Raw genomic sequence first — 21,788 nt, forward strand, 5'->3', positions numbered from 1 at the left:
CTGCCATGCTGGGAGGAAGGTGCCAGCTCCAGAGTGCCCTGCATCCCATGGGAATTACAGTGCTGGGAATGGGGAGCAGGAAGGTGCCAGCTCCAGGGTGATCTGTGTCCCATGGGAACTGTAGGAGTGTGGGGCAGGAAGGCGCCAGCTCCAGGGTTCCCCACATCCCATGAAACTGCAGTGCTGGGAATGTGGGGCAGGAAGGTGCCAGCTCCAGGGTGCCCTGCATCCCATGGGAACTGCAGTGCTGGGAATGTGGAGATGGGGATATTTGTGTGGGTCTGGGCGCTGTGTGGCTCATTTGGTTCCCTCCAAGCCCATCCCCTTGGCATGGAGGGCTGCCCACCAGCCTGCCATGTGCCATGGCCAGGGGCTGGGGGGCTCCTTGCCTCGCCACTGATTCCTTCACCCGCTCCCGGCTCTGCCACCACAGGCTGACGTGCAAGTACAAGGAGTGCCCTGCTCATGTAAATAAACCCAGCTATAAATAGAGAGGGAGAGAAGTGTGAAAACAGTGGGGAATGGATTTCATGAAACCAGCAAATTAGTCTGGAGAAACAAGGGTGTGAACTGACAGCCATGCTCCAAACCAAGCCCATATTTCCAGTTTCTTGAGGGATGTTGGTGGGGCTCCTGTGGGTGCACACACTGGGATCAGGGCTGGGTGCCCCCATCCACCACGGGTTCCTGATACCTCCCAGGTTGGGATGTGTTACCAAAGGTGCCATCAATGCCCTTAATTATTTTTTTTTCCTCTTTGAAACAGTGGGAAAAGCCAGGTAAAGACATGGAGATGATCTGACTGGTGACACAGACTCCAGCTAGACCAGAGCACTTTGTCTCTGTCTGGCTGGGCGAGGGCAGATGGAGCTGTGCCAGCTTTGGATTGGCTGCTCTGCAGCCTGGGAGTTTTTGGGTGCTTTGAAGGTGGCAGGGCCGGCGTGGGAGGGTGCTGGACAAGGGGTTTTACCCTCCCAGACCACTCCAAACCAGACTTTCAGGAAATAGGAGAGCAGCTTGGAGAGCAGAACTGCCCCAGCACAAGGGTCAGCCCTGGCTGTGCCAACCCCTGTGAAGATCTGCAAGCTTTCACTTCAGCCCCAGGAGCTGAGTCAGGCTTTTATGAGCTCTTGGAATTTGCTGGGGAAGCAAAGTGCCCGGGAGCTCGCGTGAGCTGGGCTGGGGGATGCTCTTCCCTCCTGCCCGGGGCTGTGCCAACATCTGATCCTCCAGGAATGCAATTCCAGGCAGAAGCTGTGGGATGTTTCTCCAACTCCCACATCCTCTGCAAGAATTGGGTTGGGTTTTTTTATTTTATTTTGCTTTTTTCCTGAACGTGCATGGGAAGAGGTGGGAAGAGCAGCTGCTCAGACCTCTTCCAATGGGCAAGGTGAACACAGTGAGTGCTGGGGACAAAACAATATGTCCCCCTCTCTGTGTGAGCCTGTCCCCTCCCGGGCTGGCTGTCATCTAGGGGAGTTCAGTGGCCCGTTTTCCATGGCTGGCACGCTCCTGGGGGAGCCAGCCCGGCTGTTTGCCCATCTGGCACTGCCAGGTCTTTGCAGGGAGGATGGCTGGGCTGAGATGGGGGAGCACAGGGGCACTTCCTGTTCTCTGCCCATTTTCCATGGAAATGAACCCAAATTCTCTCTTGTCAAGTACCCAGAAGGGGACAAGGAACTGTCACAGTGGAGCAGGAGCAGGGGAGGTGGCACAGGTGGTGCAATGACAGGAGGAGGTGGCACAGCTGGTGCTAGAGGTGACAGTGGCACTGAGTGAATGTGACACCAAGCTGTGGTGGTGCCAATGAGGTGACTGAGCGGTGCAGGGTCCTGGCAGAGGTGACAGCAAGCTGGGGCAGGGGCCAGGTGACATATCTGTCCCAGGCTGGTGGGGAGATGGCCCTGGACCTCTGCCAGGGCACAGATGGTGGCAGCTGCGTTACCCTGAGCTGGTGCGTGGTACAAGGCTGCAGTGGCACCAGGCAGCTGGCAGGGAGGTGACCCCAAGCTGGGAGGGTGGCAGGGACAGATGGCACAGCTGATGTGGAGCTGCTGCAGGGGGCAGGTGGCTCAGGCTGTGGTGGGGAGGTGACCCTGCCCAGTCACAAGCTGTCACTGGCGTGTCAGAGAGGCGGCGTGGGGCAGCAGGGGCAGGTGGCAGCTGGGGCCAGGGAGGTGACACTGAACCAGGGGAGGGGGACACATCTGGGGATGGGGAGGTGACACTGCACCAGGGGAGGGGGCACATCTGGGGACAGGGAGGTGATGCTGAGCTGCTGTAGGGGGCACATCCAGCGACAGGGAGGTGACACTAGAGCTATGCAGGGGCACAGCTGGGGACAGGAAAGTAACGCTGAGCTGGCACAGAGAATGCACCTGGGGACAGGGAGTGACACTGAGCTGAAAGTGATGCTGAGCTGGTGTAGGGGACACATCTGGGGACAGGAAGGTGATGTTGCACCACTGCAGGGACACTTCTGGAGACAAGGAGGGAGCAGTGAGTCGTGCAGTGACATTTGGGGATCGGGAGGTGATAATGAGTCGGTGCAGGGGCACATCTGTGGGCAGGGAGGTGCCACTGAGCCGGTGCAGGGGCACAGCTGGACACAGGCAGGTGACATGGTACCAGTGTAGGGGTCCGTCTGGGGATGGGGAGGTGACACTGATCTGGTATGGTGACACGTCTGGGGACAGAGAGATGGCACTGAGTGGGTGCAGTGACACAACTGTGGACAGGGGGGTGACACTCAAACAGTGCAGTGACGCACTTGGGGGTGAGGAGGTGGCACCGAGTTGGTGCAGGGGCACATCTGTGGACGAGGAGGTGGCGCTGATCTGGTTCGGTGACACATCTGGGCACAGGGAGGTGACACTGAGTAGGTGCGGTGGTGACACATCTGGACACGGGGAGGTGGCACCGAGCCGGTGCAGGGGCACACCTAGACACAGTGAGGTGACACTGTACCAGTGCAGGGGCACATCTAGATACAGAAAGGTGACACTGCACCGGCGCAGGGCACATCTGGGGACAGCCAGGTGACACTGATCCGGTTCGCTGACACATCTGGGGATGGTGAGGTGACACTGTACCAGTGCAGGGGAGCATCTGGACACGGGGAGGTGACACTGTACCGGTGCAGGGCACACCTAGGCACAGGGAGGTGACAGTGCACCGGTGCAGGGCACATCTGGGGACAGCCAGGTGACACCGATCCTGTTCGGTGACACATCTGGGGACGGAGAGGCGGCACCGAGGCGGTGCGGCGCCACATCCGGACACGGGGAGGTGGCAGCGAGGCGGTTCGGCGGCCCATGCGGGCGCAGGTCCCGGCGGGTGTCCGTGCGGGGAGGTGACCGTCCGGCGGAGGTGACCGCGCCGCTCCCGGCAGTGCGCATGATACTGCGGCGCAGGGGCCCCGTGCGCGCCAACCCACCTTGAACCGGCCCGGGCCGCGGCGGCGGCCAATCACCGCCCACTCCGCCGGGGCGCGGCCAATGGGCGGCGGGCGGGGGCGGTGCCGAGCCGCTAAAGGGCGCAGGCTAGGCTGCACCGCGCGGCGGAGCGCAGGTGCGGCGCGGCGCGGCGCGGGGATGGGCGCGGGCATGGGCGCAGCGGCGGGCGGCCGGCCCTGAGCCGCCCCTCCGGCCCCGCCAGCCCCGCCGAGCCCTGCCCGGCCACGGCCAGCCCGGCCCGGCCCCGCCCCGCCCCGGCCGGGCCGCCCGGCGGGCGGAAGATGCTGCGCACCGGGGGCCGGTAGTACTATGATTTGGTATGTGGCCGCTTTGGTAGCAAGTGTGCTCGGCGCCCGCGGGCTGCCCGTCCAAGGTGAGTGCGGCCGCGGGGTGTTCTCCGCCGGGGTGAGCCCGGGAGGGCCGCGCCGGGGTTTGCGGGGCGGCGGCGGGGCCGCCTTTGCGTGTCCTCCCCCCCTTCTCCCGGTGTACCGGATGCGGCGGGAGGGATGCGCATGGACCGGGAGGGATGCGCGCACCGGGGGGGGGCATCACGTCCCGGGGAGAGGGTACCGGGAAGGGGCTGGGGAGGAGGGTAGGAGGGGGAACTGCGGCTGCCAAGGGGGTTTGCGGGCTTCGCGTCTTCCCCGCTGTCGGTGCGGGGACCGAGCGCTTCCCGCTGCGGCGGGGCGCTGGCGATTCCTTCATCCCCCGCTGCCGGGGGGAGCCGGGAGCGCCCGGCGCATCCTCCCTCCCTCCGCAGGCGCTCGGCGGGGCTGGCCGTGACCTCCCCGAGGGCAGCGGCTGCAGCTGGGCAAGTTCGGGAAGCCGCGCTGCCGGTGCGGCGGAGCCGCTGCCCAGGGGCTGGAAATTCCCTTTGGGAGAAGGCGAGCGGCTGCGGGTCCTGGCGGGGAGGGAAGGGAGCGCGGCTGGCGGAGTGTCCCCGTTGATCAGGGATGGGCAAGCTTTTCTCCGCATTCGGATTTTCTCCTCTCATCCTGAGGAAGCCCCTGCGGCAGCTCCGGGGGGTGCGGGCGGCGTTTGCCCTTCCCTGCAAGGGTAGCCCGGCTGGGCAAGGAGAAATGCGGGAGGGATTCGTCGCCTTCCCCTGCAGCGCCCCGGCTGCGGGTTTGGGGGTGACTTTGCTGCCACCCCCCCGCCCAGGAGAGGCTGCCCTCCTTCTCCCCCCACTGCGGGCTGGCTGCTGTGCTGTGGTAAACTGAGGCACAGGGTTGTCCAAGGTCAGGACGGAGACGGCAGCAAGGAATAACCCTGATTTTCCTGCTCGAGCTTCTTTCCCTTCAGCCGCCAGCCCCCTCCCACCCCTCCGAGCCATCCCTGCAGGTAGAGGGGAGCTCCCTGCCGCTGGTGCAGCACCGTCCCCCATCTCTGCCGCTGGTTCCTCGTTGGGCACACGGTTTTCCCTGCGTCCCGGTGCTCCTTTCCCGGGATGAGAGCCGTGCCCTGGGTGTCACCCACCCTGCCCATGGGATGCGGTGCTGCCGGCAGCAAGCGATGCCTGGCTGGGAGCCACCACCACTCCCGTCCCCGTGGTGAGGGGGACGCTGCCTCGGGGGGCACGGCTGGCATGGGAGGGGGCACCTGCCGGCGTGCTGCAGCCCCCCCAATTCACAGCGCTCCATGAGCCCGCCGGGTCACATCTTGTCCCTTGTCCTCCTCGCCTGGCAGGCGGCTCCTGGAGGCAGGGGGGTGTGTGCCAGGACGGGGCTGTCCTTTTCGGGGGGTTCACGATGGGGCTGCCCCATTTGGGGATACGTGGCCCCTCTCACCGAGCCGTGGCCGGCTGCTGCCTGCCTGAACTGCGTGCTGCAGTGTGCTGAGGCAGTGTTTGCAGCAGCTGCTTGTACAGGGATGCTCCGCCGGGGAGAGGAGCAGAGCAGCGCGTTCGGCACCTGGGAACTTGGAAATACCCTGGAGCCGCGGGGATGGAGCTCCGGAACTGGTGGTGCTGGGGTGGGTGGGTGCCGGGGAGCCCCGGCACGGGGGTGCTGTGCGTGTGGAGCAGCGTGTACGTGATGAATGAGCGCGCCGTGAGTAATGCGGGGGTGGCTGCCGGGGGAGGGGGTGTGCGGCCCAGCACGGCCCCCGCAGGGGCAGGGAGCCCACGGCACTCACCCCAGCTGCTGCAGCCCTTTGCTCCCAGCACTGTCCCGTCCTCATGGGGAGCTGTCACCCCGCATTGCTTGGGGACAGGGCTTTGGAGGAGAGCTGGGGCTCACCGTGTGCTGGTGCCCTCGCTGGGGGTTTTCCTCTAGCCGTGGCCTTCCTCCCACACCACTTCCTCCTTGCCAGCGGTGCTGGCCCTGGGCAGCCTTCTTGCCTGGCTCTCCAAGGGCTTTCCAGGCGTTAATCGGCTCAGAGAGGGAAGGAGGGTGCGTTATCCCCTCTTATGGCATGGGGGAGGAGAGCCAGGACGTGACCGCGCCAGGAGTGGGTGTCAGAGGAAGGATCCGGCCTCCTGGCATTCCCAGCAGTGCCGTCACACCGAGGGGCTTTTCCTCCCTCTCCCACGAGCGTGACGCTGTGGCAGCACACACACAGGGAGCGGGGACGCTGGTGGATCAGGCAGGAGGGTTTGCAGAGCGAGGATTCGGCTCTGCTGAGGCGGCTCCCCGGGCACCGCGGCGGGCGATGCTCCTGGCGCTGACCTTGGCCGGTTGGAGTGGCTCAGGGTGGCAGTGCCAGCCCTGCATCCCCTGCTCCTCGCCGTGCACAGCTCTTGGGTTTTGCCTCGTTGGCCGTGGAGGAGTCTGGACCGGGAGCCGCTGGATTTGGCACGTGTGGCTTTGGCCCCGCTGTCTTCTGGCAAGGGGATGGTTTGGCACCGGCAACAGCCAAGGGCGTTGGCTGGGCTCCCATTTCCATCATTCCCTGGAGGTTCTCTGCTCCTCTGGACCTGTTGGATGGGAGCACACGGGGCAGGGAGGGACGTGAGCGGCTCGGTGGATGACTTGGCTTGCCGGCGGGTCTTTGCGGCGATGCTTTGCCGGCTCAGTTGCCTTTTGACTTGGAAGATGCAGCTTTGCTGGTGATGGGTGCGCCCTGCAAGTTCCTCTCCAGAGCTGTGGCAGGGTGGCACAGCTCCCATTCACCTCTGGTCCTCTGTCCTGGAGGTCATGCCTTCACGTGGACGAGAAGCCCTGCAGATGGGCCAGCAGTGGGTCCAAGCCCATGCTGTGCCGATGGAGGAGCCCTTCCCTCTCCCTTTCCCTGCGGTAGGAATCTCCCAGGCTGGGAGCCCCGAGCGACCAGCTGGCCTTTGGAAAAACAACTCGCTTCCTCCCGCTCCTCCATGGAGAGGCTGGCGTTGGTGGGAGGGCTGCCTGAGCCAGGAACAGCGTGATTCAGGAGCTGCTGGCGAGCAGCTCGGAGCGCTGCCGGCATCCCAGTTTCCTGCTGGAGGGCTGTGAATGCATCGGGATGGTACCCACTGCTCCACGGGGAGGGTGGTGCCAGCCTGCATGGGGGTACTGGTGTGATGTGGGGCTGGACTGGGGGCACAGCACCCTGGCAGCGCTCTCCAGCTGCTGAAGGTCTCCTCTGGGATGGGTTTGGTGCTCCAGCTCCCACCACAGCTGCTTGTTTGTCCCTGTGGTGTGTGGAGGGAGCTCACGGGGAGTGCACAGGTAGCTGCTGGTCGTTGCTGGGAGATGATGCCTCCCATGAGGCAGCTGCCAACACCGGATGCTCGACACTGGGCTGGTGGTGATTGGAGGGAGGGGGCACAAGGGACCCCCAGGCAGGAGTAAGGTGACCTCAGGGAAGTAATTTTCTTTCCTGCTCAATCTCTGTGCCTCTCAGAGCACCAACCTGTGCTCCCATGTGCTTGCTGAGCCAGACACATTCCCACCTGTGCCATTCCAGGGAGCAAGGACCCACTGTAGGGCTGCTGTGGGGCAGCATCCCATGCATGCATTCCCCTTGGGATGCCAGGGCAGCTGCCTGCCTGCCTGAGGAGGAGGGTGATGGTCCCACAGGACACCCCTTGTGCCCAGGAATGGGGTTCTGAGTCCCCATCTCGCTGGGAATGGGCCACCAAGCCACCCCTCAGAGCCGCTAATCCTTCTCCTCCCTGGCCCCGTGTGACCTTGAGGCATGTCACTTGACCTGCGCATCGCCCTCCATCCATCTGGAAAATCGGGTTTAAAACGCAGGAATCGCACTGAAAGCCCAGATGCTGCTTTCCAGCTGGGGGAGGGGGTGAGGGCTGCGCTCCCAGCCCCAGGGCTTCCCCCACCAGGGGACAGGCGGGTGCTTTTGGGGGGCTCTGGATACCCCAAAATAGGGACTGAGTTTGTAATGGGGGTGCAACCCTTACTGAGATATTTAAGGGGTACAGAGGTGGAGACAGGCAATCTCCCAGCACTCCACACCCTGCTAGGGTCCCTGCAGCACGTTGTCCCCGTCCCCCACCCTGGGCTGCAGTCTCCCTCTGTCTTCATCTCATGGCGATGGCTGCCTGCTCTCCTTCCCTGCTGGCCTCCATATGCCACGCTGGTGGCCTTGTCCTCAGAGATCCCTGCCATATCCCGCCTCCACCGATGGGAGTGGGATGTGTCAGAGCACATCTCGTCTCAGCTCACCAGGGAGGAGAGGTCCACAGGCTCCGGGCCTTGTGCCTGCTCCCTCAGCCATCCCCATGGGGGCACAGGGGTGGGGATGAGTGCCAGGGGTGTGGGGCAGCACTGGAGATGGATAGTGGTGCCTCTGTTAGCAGGCTGCAAGGTGAGGTGGGTCAGGACAGGATGCCCTCTCTGCCCCAGAGCATGGGTGCCCACTGTGCCAGGAGGGGAAGCTTTCCCAGGTGTTAATTCCTTTGGAAACCTCTCTGAAGACACCTGCAGGAAGGGTCCTGCTTTGGTGAGTGCAGCAGAGATGCTGGATGCCTTCAGCTTCACCGAGTCCTGTGGCACCTTCCACCTGTGCCCCGGGGATCAGAGGAGCTGCACGCCCAGATCCAGGTGAGGGTCTCCCCCGGTTGGCATCGCCGTCCTGGGGAGCCCCGCGGTGGCACCGTCTCGGTGGCGGCAGCCTCCCCTCCTCTCCCTTTGGGATGCTGTTCAACTCCACCTCCGCATCTTGTATTCTTGCCTCCTGGCACGCGGCGTGCTTTTATTTTTCCTGGATCTGCTTGCATGACGAAGCCTGTTGATTACTTGTTTTTCTTTACGAGGCATCCCCCAGCTTCACGTGAGCTCCTGCACCGAGGCGGATTTGGGGTTCGCCTCGGTGCTGCCGTTCCCTGATGTTGACCCTGTTTCCGAACCGCAGATTCAGCCTTGGAACCTCTCTGAACTTGGCTGGGAAAATCAAGTGGGTTTAAAAATACCCCGTCTATTTGTGCTCTGTTTCTTCTGGCGTCTGCGGGTTGTTTTCAAGCGTTTCCCTACAAATGTGGGGGTGAGAAAACACTTTTGAATCTAGAGCTGCAGTCTCCATTGCTCGCTTTCTTCATGGTCTGGGCATGGAAGGAAAACCTGGTCAGGGTTGGGACCCTGCAGGGTTGGTGGGTTGGGAAGTTGAGGAGACCCCAAGAGGGTTAGTGACACATCTCCCCATTGCCTTGCTGGCGCTCTGGAAGTGGGGACAGGAGGGCACGGGGCCGGTAGCGGGGCGGGTGGCAGCTGGGCAGAGCCGGGGGCCGCTTCCCCGCCGTGGCTGCCAGTCGGCCGTGCGCTGGGGAGGTGATGCTCAGCCGTGCGTGCAATTCCCCACCGGCCCCGCGATCAGACACCGGCGCTGTGAGCTGCCGGGGATGACCTATTTTCCTGCGCCCGGGCAGCCCTGGCCAGCCGTGGGTCCGGTGGAGCGGCTGGCTCGTCCCCTCGCCGGGGATGTCACCCACTGCTCTGCCAGGGGATCCTGGCGCGGTGTGACTCCCTGGCGCCCATCCCCAGCGTGTCTGGGTGGCCTCTTGCTCCAGCTGGGCAAACATTAGCATTCCAGGCTCCAGTTGGTGGAGAGGTGTTGGAAACCAAGAATTCCAGCTTGGTAGCCCAGGAGCTGGAGCGCTGGGGCAGGTGGGGGGCTTGGGAAAGGGGTTTGGGTGCTACAGCTTCCATCTTCTCCTGCTGGTGCGGGGGGATGTCACTTTGAAGGCGACGAGGTGCTGGGGACCTGCTCTCTCGGGAAGCGCGTCCTTGGATGCTCTTGAGCAGCATGTGACAGCTCCGTCCCCGATCGGCGCAGCAGGACCATGGACAGGGAGGGGGCTCATCCAGCCCTGCAGCGCAGCCCCCCTCACCCTCCCGGGTGGAGGGGTCAGGACGGGTTCTCACAGCTCAGCGCCGGGGTGGCAGGGGAGGGCTGGTGCCGTCCCTGCTGACAGGCTGCGAACGGGAGCTCATCGGCGATGCAGCGCTAACGAGGGATGGAAAGGTGCAAGAGTGTTGTCGAGGCGGCGCACAGCGTGTGCGGGGGTGTGCGTGCACACCGCACGTGTGTGCTCAGCCACCCCCCCGCCCCGACGGGGTCCGGGATGGTTCCTGGCCCTGCAGGACCCCCGAGCGGGGCCGGTGCCTGCAGTGGGTGTGCAATGCAGCATCTGCTCCTTGCAGATGGCTCTGCACAGCTCTGCACCCCGGCCTCACCCAGCCAGCCCTCCCAGTTAAAGAGCCACCCGTGCCCGGTTTGCTGGTGGCGTGGGGGCTCGGTGGCCATCGGCTGTGACCCTGTGCAGGGACACACCTTGTGCGTGCAATGTGCGAGCTGCGGCCGGCTCTGCCCGCTGCCCTTCCCGCGGGGACACTCGGCTGGTGGGCCCGTGGGGTGGCACATCACGGGCCTCTCGCCGGTACGCGCTTGTGCCAGAGCCAAAAATAGCCGGTGATGCTCGGTGATGCTCGGCTCCCGCGGCGGGGAAGCGGTGATGTCACTCGCCGCCAATCACCGGCGGCCCCGAGGAGCAGCGCGGAGGAGTGGGAACGTGCTTCCCCGAGCATCCCTCCCCGAGCATCCCCCCCGGAACAGCCAGCGGCCGCGTGTGCCGGGAAAACGGGGTCCTTTCCATGATGGGGAGGGCGATGTGGGTCTAAACCTAGTTTTGGGGACCCCCTGTTTGGCTTCCTCCCAGCTCTGGGTTTCCCTCTCTCTCCCTCTCTGAACGCCGTGCTGAGGATGCAGCTTTGCTGCTGCTGGCAGAGCGGGATGACGCCAGGCTGCAGCGAGCAGGGCGGCACAGCCGGGGTGGAGCAGCCTCGGAGCTGAGACCGAAGTCCCCTGTAATTAGCCAGCAGGGAGGAGCAGGGTGACAGACCCGACGTGCAGGTCGCAGACGGGTTTCAGGCTTGGGGCTCTCGGGGATGCCCCAGGACATGTGGGCTTGGCTGGGGCATGGCAGCTCCGGGGGCCCAGCCCATCCTGGCACCGGTGGGAGAGCTGGGTCCCAGGGCTGGCATACAGATCTGTGCCCAGGGGTCCCTCCATGCCCAGTCCTGCCTGCTGGAGGATGCAGGGGCACAAGCTAAAAGCAGCCTTTTCCCTGCCACAAGGATACAGGGCAGCCCAGATGGTGCTGCTGTGTGGGGAGCAGTGCTAGGCATACTCTGTGCCCCTCTAATGAGAGCAGGGATCCCCAAAACCCCTGGGGGGGGTCACTGGGCATCACCCTTGCCCTGGTGCAGAGGTTGGGAAGCTGTCCTGGAGCATTAGGGTGCTGATGGCCACTGTCCTGACTCCTGTGGTTGGTCAGGGGTGGCCTTGGATCTGAGTGTAAGGGATTGGGACCCCCTGTTGGTTTTGGGGCAAGGGTGACCCATGGGCTGCCCTTGCTGCAGACATGTGGTTACTGCTGTTGCTCTCTTGGGCATCCTGGTTCGATGCTGGGCACCAGCAGTGGCATCAGCCACAGATTCTTCCTCTGCCCCCTCGCAGGTGCCCTCGGCTCGAGGGAGGAGCCCGAGTTCGTGACCGCTCGCGCTGGCGAGAGCGTGATCCTGGGATGCGACGTGATCCACCCGCTGACGGGCCAGCCCCCTCCCTATGTCGTGGAGTGGTTCAAGTTCGGCGTCCCCATCCCCATCTTCATCAAGTTTGGGTTTTACCCTCCCCATGTGGACCCAGAGTATGCCGGTGAGTCCCGGGGTGCAGGGGAATGAGGGGAGGGTGCCAGGTCCTGGCTGCAGCACGGCCTGGGACATGCAGCTCCACTCCATCCGTTCCTCCGTCGGAAACCACGCGGGCTCTGCCTCTCGTTGCTCGCTTTCCACCTAGTTGGTTTTAATTAAGCAGCAGCGTTAGGAAGCCAGCTGGGCTGCGTGGGATGGGAGCAAGCGAGGCAGAGAAGCCCAGGGTGACGCGTGGTGGCGGTGGCTGCTGCTGCTGCTGCTGCTGCGCCCCAGAGCAGCTGTGAGCCCAGGGAGGGGTGCTGGGGGGACACTGGGGATGGAGCCAGGGCCACGTGCTGGGCGGAGGTGACAGGTTGGAGCTGCAGAACTCATGTGGCTGCTTGCCAATGTGCTGCCGGTGACACGTGGCCAGTGACCTCTGGTGGGATCTGAGAGCTGGAAACCAGCCCTGAGAAGGATGGTGTGGCAGGACAGACACGTTGTGGTACCTCTTTCCCTGTCCTGGGAATCTTCCCTGGGTCTTATGGGACTCTGTGCCCAAATTGCTCTCTAAGAAATGCACCAGCTGAGCCCTGCCAAACTCAGCTCAGCAATGAGCGATCCCACAGCCCCGTGGCCACTGCACCAGGGTGGAGCTTTAGGCTGCTCTGCTCCTGACCCAGTTTTTGGGGCTGTGCACAGGGTCAGCTCAGGGCTGCCCTGCTTTCTGGGAGTCTCCCAGGCGGGGCAAAGCTCTGGGGCACGCCCGTGTGCCGGCTGTGCCGCCGCCAGCCCCCGGCTGGGAGCAGAAGGCCGGTGTCGCTGCGGGCAGACATTGCTGCAGGCATCTTGCCTGGCCCTGGCAGCTCGGCTCTGCTGTCCCCAGATGGGCGAGTGTGTCACCGCCCTGGCACCACGGGCCTGGCAACGCCGGCTGCAACCATGCCATGGGGCTCAGCCAGCCCCAAACCGGGACAGTGCCCACACAGGGATGGGGTGTCTCCTGTGGTGATGCTCTGGGGTCAGGATGGGGTGTCCCCTGCAGTGATGCTCTGGGGGCTGCACCAGTTTGGGATGGGGTGGCCCCTGCAGTGAACTCTGAGGGACTGCTCTGGTGTCAGGATGGATTATCCCCTGCAATGATGCTTTGGGGGCTGCCCTGGTGTGGGGATGGGGTGTCCCCTGTGGCTGTGCTCTGGGGGCTGCACCAGTTTGGGATGGGGTTGCCCTTGCGGTGATGCTCCAGGGACTGCTCCAGTTTGGGATGGGGTGTCCCCTGCAGTGATGCCCTGCGAGCTCCCGCAATTTGGGATGGGATTTCCCTTGCCATGATGCCCTGCAAGCTGCACCAGTTTGGGATGGGATTTCCCTTGCCATGATGCCCTGCAAGCTGCACCAGTTTGGGATGGGATTTCCCTTAGAGTGATGCTCTGGTGGCTGCACCAGTTTGGGTTGGGTTGTCCCCTGCAGTGATGCTCTGGGGGCTGCTCTGGTGCTGGGGACGTGGTGCCAACGCTGTGCTCTCCCACAGGCCGGGCCAGCCTGCACGACAAAGCCTCCCTGCGCATTGAGCAGGTGCGCTCCGAGGACCAGGGCTGGTACGAGTGCAAAGTGCTCATGCTGGACCAGCAGTACGACACCTTCCACAACGGCAGCTGGGTCCACCTCACGGTCAATGGTGAGCGGGGCAGGGGCTGTGGCATCCCTGAGGTGCCAAAATGGGATTTCTGGGGAATGCTGAATGTCTGGAGGATGCTGGGCCTCAATGGCATCTGTGCCTGGCAGACACGCCAGCCTGAGGCCATCCAGGCTGGCTGATCCGGCCAGGGTGTGACTTCAAAAGGGACAAAGCTTTATTAGGGATTCCTCAGTTTAATTACTCGGAGCTTGTTTAAAAGAGAGACATCAAGAACCGGGGCTGGGAATGAATCTCCTCTCAACAAACAGATCAGAAAATCAAATCTTTGTTTTCTTGAAATTCAGATTTACTCAAATTACTTTTTCATTTTATTAAGGCTGTATATTAAACTAATTAACAAATTGTCATTCTCTGCATCAGGAGACAGATCTTTATTTTTAGCCCAGCAGCAGGGCTGTGCCTCTCCTGCTGCAGTGGGGTGGCTGGAGAGATGTGGCCACTGGCAGCTCCTCGCTGGTCTTGCCTTGACCTTGTGCAATTAATTTAACCTTTGGGGGGATGGCTGTGCTGTGGCACAGAGCAGAGCCACCTAATTGAGCCCAATTAGTGAGCAGGAGCTTTGCAAGCGGGGCTGTGCAGGCCACCAGCCCCATCCCTGCCTGCTGCCCTGCCTGCTGCTTCCTGCTTTCCCCCAACCTGCTAATGAGCTCCGAGGGCTTGGGAAGGAGGACAGGAGGAGGAGGAAGGAGGAGGATGGAGGTGCCTGGCTCACCTCTGCCACGTGCACGGATCCTGCAAGCCGCCAGGCGGAGGGGCTGGAAAATGGCCCCAGATGCCCTGTCCCTCCCCTTGGCAAAATGGGCCAGTTTTGGGGCTTTATGCAGCACGGGGCGTGCAGGGGCTTAATAACAATATAATAACCATAATCCTCCCAGCCCGAGGAATTGCTTTCAGGGTGAGGGCTGTGGCTTTCCCCCAGCGCATTACAACGCTTAATTTTCTTAGGGGGAAAATAAAAATCATTTGGGGAGAAACAAAATATAATTCCTTTTTCTTTTTTTTTTTTTTCTTTTTTTCTCCCAAGCAGATTAAATTGCCAACCTGTCTTCCTCTAAAGTGGGCTTTAACAACCGCGGGTAATTAGGGGCGGGCTGTAATCCTGCCAGCCTCTTTCATCAGGAAGGAGCCTTTCGATCTGCACTGCGGTGTTTTCCCATGTTTTGACAATAGCGAGTTAATGTGCAGCGGGGTGCGGGGAGGAGAGGGGACAGCGCTGGGGTGCGATGTGGCACCTCTTGGTCGGTGTCCCCAGAGCCACCCGTGTCCGTGCAGCCTTTGGCGTGGTCATAGCCCTGCCATGGGGATGTGCAGAGCATCCCCCGTGTGCAGGCAGCAGCTGCCGCTGTGTCCCCGTGTGCCCCCAGCCCCAGAGTGGCTGGGGTGACCTGGGGGTCTCGTGTGCCCCCAGCTCCCCCCACGTTCACGGAGACCCCGCCGCAGTACGTAGAGGCGAAGGAGGGCAGCAGCGTCACCCTGACCTGCATGGCGTTCGGGAACCCCAAGCCCATCGTCACCTGGCTCCGGGAGGGAGACCTTTTGGGTGCCAATGGCAAGTACCAGGTAGGTGGGGGAGGGCTGCCGTGGGGATCCTGGGCTGGGAGCTGGCAGGGACAGTATTGACAGCACCACGGTGGCGGCGGCTCCGCCGTGCCTGGAGCCAGCCGTGCTTCCTCAGCACTTCTCCTTGGTGAGATGCCCATTTTCCCCCACCCCATCCCTGCTGAGCAGCAGCCTGTAACGCTGCCAGCCCTTGGGTGCGGGCTGGAGACCCTCCAAGTGCTGGGGACAGCTCTGCTCCTGCACCTGACCTGCTCCCTGCAGACTCAGCCCAGGGGCCAAGACCCTGCAGATGGGGTGGGGGCTGCAGCCTGGGGTAGTGTCCCCCCAGCAGGGCTGGGGCAGGGCAGGATTGAGCAGAGAGGATTTCCCCTCCTCCCCTCCCCTTCAGGACCCTTTTTGCATCCCAGAGGCTCCCAGGCAGAGATTCCCCCCTGAGCTGTAATTGGTAAATCAGGCATTGGAATCAGCGCAGGCACTAATGAGAGTAATTAGGAATCATTTGTTACTAATTGAAATAGAAGGATGAGGCAGAATGAGGTGGGGGGGAAGCCTGGCTGGGAGGCCTCCCTGTGCGTGGGGGTGCTGCTACCCCAAAGGTGACAGCCCCTTGTCCATCCTTCTGCTGTGTCCCCAGGGGAATGCATCCACTCCTCTTCCAGCTGAGAGGTGACCCCACAGGGAGGTCAGTGGCCAGGCTGGGGTCTCCCCTCATCCCCCAGCAATGGAGCAGGCCCTTGGAGGGGCAGGGAATGCTCCAGCAAGGCTCCTTGTGCAGTTCCAATGGTGCTGGGGCGCTTGGCAGGAGCGGCTTGGAGCCTGCTGCCTGCCAGTCACTTCAGGGAGATGAATGTGCTGGGATGGTTATTTATTTATTTCGTGATTTTTTTTTTTTTCTCCCTTCCCCTCGGCGTCGAGCAGCAAGGCGTGTGTTGGTTTATTAATATCCCACGTCTTGCAGAGCGGGGAAACCCGTCTCTCATCCGGCCCTGAGAGCGCCGGCAGCGCTCCGCCGTGGGAGGCAGGGAGGGTCTTCCCCCGTCCCCCCGGGGGTCCCTGCCCACGCTCCAGGGTGTTCCCTTGTTGCCAGGTGAGCGACGGGAGCCTCACGGTGCTCTCGGTCAGCCGGGAGGACAGAGGTGCCTACACCTGCCGGGCCTACAGCATCCAGGGCGAGGCTGTGCACACCACGCGCCTGCTCGTCCAAGGTGAGACCTTGCAGCTCCTCAGCATCCCCTGGGAAGCCAGGATGGGGTGATTCCACCAGCCACAGGTCCATGGTGTCACCCTGGGGTGACCCTCCAGGCCTCTGTGCCTGGCTGCCCCTGGTTCTGCATCCGGTTTGTAGGATGGAGGAATCTGCTTAATTGGGACCCTGATGAGCAGCCAGGCCCTGATGGCAGCTCGGTTTTGTTTGGGAAGCGGGGAAAAGATTGAGGCTGTCATGAAGCGCCTCGTCAGACAGCGGTGATGCATGACAGGCCTCCTGCTCCTTGCTCCCTCTCCTATTAAATAAATCTTTAATTAGGTCAACAGCTACCGGCAGAGAGAGGAGCACGGGGTGTCCTCTGCTCTGCTTTTGTGGCAGTGGTGGCTGCTGGCTCCTGGCAGTCTGTTCCCCCTGGATTTTTCCTGTGGGTGATACTATCCTCCAGAAGTGCTGAGGGTGAAGGGAGGTGTGTCCTTGTGTGCCCTGGGAGAAGCGTCATGGGTGTGGATCCTCTCCTCAAAGCTGTAGAAATTAGGAAAGGACTGGGTATAACAGTGTCACTGGTTCTCAGTCAGCCCAGAGATTAGGGAAAGGGTTGGGAATAACAGGGTCACTGTGGTTCTCTGTCAGTCCAAAGATTAGGGAAAGGGTTGGGAATGACAGGGTCACTGTGGTTCTCAGAGGATCGGGGCCAGCCCTGCCCCAGAGCCCTCCAGCAGCTCCCAGCTAAAATGCTGTGATGGAGCTGAACCTGAGCAACCTGTAGTGGTGGGAGTGACACCTTCCTCTTCCCCCCTCCAGGACCTCCCTTTATCGTTTCCCCTCCGGAGAACATCACAGTCAACATCTCCCAGGATGCTCTGTTCACCTGCCAGGCCGAGGCGTACCCCGGGAACCTCACCTACCTGTGGTACTGGGAGGAGGAGAACGTCTACTTCAAGAAGTGAGTTTATAGCTGCTGGGGCAGCGTGTTCTCCTCCTCCTGCTGCTCCTGGGCTGTGCTGGGAGCTGGGATTGTTTGTGCTGGGCTTTGCCCCTGGCTCTCCTCGTGATCCTCCTCTCCTCTTCTCCTGCAGTGACTTGAAGCTGAGGGTGCGGATCCTGATCGACGGGACGCTGATTATTTTCCGTGTCAAACCAGAGGATGCTGGAAAATACACCTGTATCCCCAGCAACAGCCTGGGCCGCTCGCCATCAGCCTCTGCCTACCTGACAGTGCAGTGTGAGTGCGGGGATGGGGCTGGCATTGATAACACCTGGCTCCCAGGCAGCCCCAGAGGCTCTCTTGTCCTGGTGTGACACTGGGAGAGTCAGGCTGATGTGACAGCAGCCTTTGGATGAACACGGAATCATCGTTAGTAAAAAAGCTTAAGAGCATCCCACGTGGGCGTGGGAGACGAGAAAGCAAATGGTCTGAGCAGCCTCAGTGACACTGCTCAGCTGGGACCAGCATCCACCTTGGCTACAAGTGTTTTCTAATTAGGTGAGCGTGACAGTGTTCACAGGGTCTTAGGATGAGGGAAGAGACAAGGATCTGACTCTGTTTCAGAAGGCTTGACTTATTATTTTATGATATATATTACATTAAAACTGTACTAAAAGAATAGAAGAAAGGATTTTATCAGAAGGCTAGCTAAGAATAGAATAGCAAAGAATGATAACAAAGGTTTGTGGCTCGGACTCTGTCTGAGCCAGCTGGGTTGTGATTGACCATTAATTAGAAACAATCAACATGGGCTAATCAAAGATCCACTTGTTGCATTCTACAGCAGCAGATAACCAATGTTTACATTTTGTTCTCAGCTTCTTAGAAGGAAAAATCCTAAAGAAAGGATTTTTCATAAAAGATTTCTGTAACAGGTGAGCATCATCCCATGGCTGCTGCCTCACCGTCCTCATCCTGCTGGGGTGAGGTGAAGGCTCTCAGTGCCTAGGTGTATTTTTTGGTGTTTATTTCGGGGGTTATTCCTGTGGCGTGGCTGTTCTTGTGTCACATTCCTCGGGCGGTAAGCGATCTAAACAAGCTCGGGAGAAAGGGCTGCAGCAGCAGCGGCGCCTCCCACGCTCGCTGTTCTGCCGGAATCCCCGGGCGGTAATGGGTAGTGTGCCACCGGCATCCTGTGGCATTCCACTGTAATGGCCTCAATTGCCGCCGCTCCAATTGCAATATTGCTCTGCTCCCAAAGACTTCGGCGTTTTTATTTCATAATGAAAGACAGGCCTGAGCAAAGTGGGCTCTCGGCGTGGGTTTTCCAAGGCTGCCTTAGAGCTGCTGCTGCCTTTAGACCTGGTGCTGGTTAGTGGGGAGCCCAAGAGCAGGGCTGGCAGGTCCCTGTGGGGATGGATGAAGGGGCAGGGGGATGGTGTGAGTAGTGCTGTGCCCAGGCACAGGCGTGATTTGGGGCTTGGATGTTCCCAGCTGGGTGGCTCTGGGGAAAGCCTGTGGCCTCAGGCCATTAAATCTGCCCTGCCTCTAATCCAGGGCCGCTTGTCAGGGCTGATAGCTGTTAAAAATAGCTCTAATGGCAGGGAGAGCGGGCTCGGACAATCTGCTGCTCAGCCAGGCTTCAGCACAAGGAAGGGTGCTCGGTTTTTGGTGCCACAAACCCTTTTCCTCCTGAGCAAACCTCATCCACACCGGGGTGATAGCTCTGGAGGGAGTTTCCCATCCTCCAAAAGCAAATGGGGACACAGCTCCGGGTCATTAGTGGGCTGGGCTGGCCCCTGGCCAGTGACCTAGTAGTGAAAGGCTCGATCCCATTACCCTCTCCCGCACTGCTGGAGTCCTTGATTACATTTCCTAAGAGGTGGAGTTAAGCAGAGGGGGGTAAAGCCTGCTCCATATGTGGCACTGGGCAATCTGGGTTATGGTGCCACTGCCGGGGGCGAGCGGTTTTGGGGAGTGGTTGGGGTGACGTGCTGGGAGCAGAGCTGCCAAACTCTGCTGGTTTTGCCCCAAGAAAGCAATAATCTTCCATCTTCCACATCTTCCATGCCTTCCTGTTAAGCACCTTAATGTTTACCCCTCCCAATTTGCATCAGCAGTGCAGGGATGCTGCACCCCAAAACTCCCACATTTATCCCTTAATGCAACATAAGCCCCATCAGGATTTTCCCATAACCTCGTGCTACCGGTGTCTAGACGAGATTGTAGAAATACTCACTCTTCTTATTAAAAATAACATTTTTTTAAAAAGCTTCTTATTAAAGAAAGTCTAGATTCTCTTCAACCCACTCGCACTTAATTAAAAAGCTCTTAGAAGTGCTGTTAATGACACATTCTAGACTGGAGGATTGCGAGACACCTCTCTGCGTGGGTGGTGCAGTGTGGAGGGGGGGTTAGATATGTATTTTAAGGTTTTTGCATCTTGGAAAGGGTGAGGTGGCTGCTGTTCAACATGACCCAGTCTCAATGAGGCACGAGTATAAGCAGATATGGGAGGTAAAGGACTCATGGCAGCCTGGACGCAGATCCCTTTTCCTATCTGTGTGTGTTTTAAGGCTCTTGGCAGTTGAAATAGCTTTGATTGCTTATATGTAAAACCAGGCTGTGCTGGGTGTTCATCACACCTGGCACATGTGCTGTAATGGAGCAGCGCAGGCTTCAGCAAGATGTAAGTTGGTGTGGAATTTGGAGCAGGCGTATCTTCATTTCTTCTTAAATGCAATCTTTAATGAGCCCCAGGTAGGAACACCCTGGACATGAGCAAAGCCTCCCAGAAATGCCAGGTATTCCAGAGGATTTGTGTGTAGCAAGCCTGGCTTAACAACCTGCTGGATCCAGGGTGGTGCTGGGTTTGGAATTCATTACAAAAGTGAGGCAGATCCTGCGAAGCCGGGCTGGGAGGAGAGAAGGGCTCTCTCCCCGTGCTAACATGGTGCTGCTGCCCTCCAGATCCTGCCCGTGTGGTGAACATGCCCCCCATCATCTACGTTCCCATCGGGATCCACGGGTACATCCGCTGCCCCGTGGAGGCAGAGCCGCCGGTCACGCTGGTCAAGTGGAACAAGGACGGGCGTCCCCTGCGAATCGAGAAGGTAACAGAGCCTCCAGGGAGGAGGGGACAGGGGGACACAGAGGGTTTGGACCCTCATGTCCTCAGCAAACATCAGTGAGCACCACCAGCCACCCCTTTGTGTTGGGAGAGAAGAATCTCATGGATGGGATGACGCTGCTTTTCCTTATCAGAGTTAATTCCAGTTCTCATGTGGAGCCCACAGTGCCTGTGGATATTCTATGTCTCCCACACTTGATGCCTTCTTCCCCCTAAAGTCACCTCCTGATGGCCCTGCTTTATTTTTCCAGTGGCAACTGGTGGTTAAAAGACCCTTTTAACAAATCTACATCTTCCCCTAATCATGGTTTGATAGTCTGAGCAAGGATATTAGCCATTAAATATTTAAAGAAAACGCTCAATATTTTAAATTTTTTTTGCTTAAATATTAACGATTTGAAGTTTTAATTCCATTTAAAGCTGTTGCTGCTGTGGCCTCCTGGTCCTTGGTGCCCTCAGCTCTCCAGGTGGAGATGTCTTGCTGACTCCAGAACAAGTCTTATTTAGTGTTCGATTCTGATCTTAAATCTTTTTGAGCTACATGAAGGAGCCTGGCTGTGCTTGGACAGGCTGATGTTGCCCAAGTTTCTGTTGAGGAGATGCTTTGGATGTTGGGAGTGGATTGGCATCTCCTAGAGATGTGACAGCACCCTGGGCATGGGTGGGGGGCCTGGCTGAGGGGGAAATGAGGAGCTGTGGTGGGTGTTGGCTAAGTGATCTCCCTGCTTCTCCCTGCTGCAGTATTCTGGCTGGAACCTGCTGGAAGACGGGTCGATCCGGATCGAGGAGGCCACTGAAGATGCTCTCGGCACTTACACCTGTGTGCCTTATAACGCCCTGGGTACGATGGGCCAGTCTCCCCCTGCCCGACTGGTACTGAAGGTAATGCTCTGCCAGAATCCCGTGGGTTTGCTGGGAGCAGTGTCCTCCTGTGCCAGGAGCAGCTCCCGGGGCTGTGTGGGGAAGAGCAGAGGCTCCAGGGTGAGGGTGGTGTGTCTGTGCTGTGGTTGGAGATGTGCTTCCCACCAGCCCAGGCAAACCCCCAGGGCACCCTGTCTGGTGTAGCTGGAAATAACCTGCTGGAGCAGCAGCGAGCGTTTTGACACTGGACTGGGGTAGTTTGAGGAAACATCTCCCTGGAATGTCCCCTTTGCCAACAAAACACTTAGCCCTGCTGGCCCGGGCTTGGGTTCAGGAGGATTTTAATAAATGAATGATTTGAGCTCCACGTGCTCCGGCTGCGTGCGGCGCCTGGGGCGTGCTGAGCTCCCAGCGCAGCTCCTGGTGCAGCTGGGGTGGGAGCTGCAGCCTCTTCCCTCCCTGAACACGGAGTCCTGTGCCTGGGAGGGAGCCGTGGTGATTCATGGTGTCTCGGCGAGGTTCAGATGAGAACGCTTTGTGTACCAGACACGCGCATCCGCCGGGGCGGCTGCCGGGGCGAGGAAATCAGGTTGATGGCTGATGTGATGTGGGTGGGTTTCTTCCTGTTTCCAGGAGGTAAAAAGCAAGATGCTGCTCAGCCTGGGGAAGAGAAGTTGCGTGGAGGTGTCAAAGCAGGCTTCCTGTCTCTGAGGGCACCTGCAAGGAAGCTGGAGAGGGATTCTTTGTCAGGAACTGTAGAGATGGGACATGGGGTAATGGGGTCAAACTGAAAGAGGCAAAATTTAGGTTAGATATTAGGAGTGTGAGGGTGGTGAGGCCCTGGCACAGGTTGTCCAAAGAAGCTTTGGATGGAAGTGTCCAGGGCCA

The 21,788-nt window shown here is 60.2% G+C and overlaps 1 protein-coding gene across 11 annotated transcripts in view; it reads left to right on the forward strand.

Moving 5' to 3' along the window:
• The first annotated feature begins 3,700 nt into the window (after positions 1–3,700).
• IGSF9B (immunoglobulin superfamily member 9B) overlaps positions 3,701–21,788 on the forward strand; it is a 44,638-nt gene continuing 26,550 nt past the window's right edge. For 4 of the 11 annotated variants that reach the window (XR_008484112.1, XR_008484113.1, XM_054292990.1 and 1 more), the window contains exons 1-9: positions 6,049–6,688; positions 11,346–11,543; positions 13,050–13,196; positions 14,626–14,777; positions 15,865–15,982; positions 16,786–16,927; positions 17,061–17,206; positions 19,880–20,022; positions 20,781–20,921. Coding sequence is in view for 7 of the 11 variants with exons in the window: in XM_054292990.1 (XP_054148965.1) it covers positions 6,505–6,688; positions 11,346–11,543; positions 13,050–13,196; positions 14,626–14,777; positions 15,865–15,982; positions 16,786–16,927; positions 17,061–17,206; positions 19,880–20,022; positions 20,781–20,921 (1,371 nt within the window). In the remaining 4 variants the exon portion in view is untranslated. Of the gene's footprint in view, positions 3,829–6,044; positions 6,689–11,345; positions 11,544–13,049; positions 13,197–14,625; positions 14,778–15,864; positions 15,983–16,785; positions 16,928–17,060; positions 17,207–19,879; positions 20,023–20,780; positions 20,922–21,788 lie in introns of those variants that run through there. The other 7 variants (XM_054292994.1, XM_054292995.1, XM_054292997.1 and 4 more) reach the window with 3 other exon arrangements.

Source organism: Melozone crissalis, unplaced genomic scaffold (genome assembly GCF_028551555.1).
Source record: "Melozone crissalis strain CALT ecotype California unplaced genomic scaffold, PUWL_Pcris_2 ptg000120l_1, whole genome shotgun sequence".
In the NCBI taxonomy this organism is placed as follows: domain Eukaryota; kingdom Metazoa; phylum Chordata; class Aves; order Passeriformes; family Passerellidae; genus Melozone; species Melozone crissalis.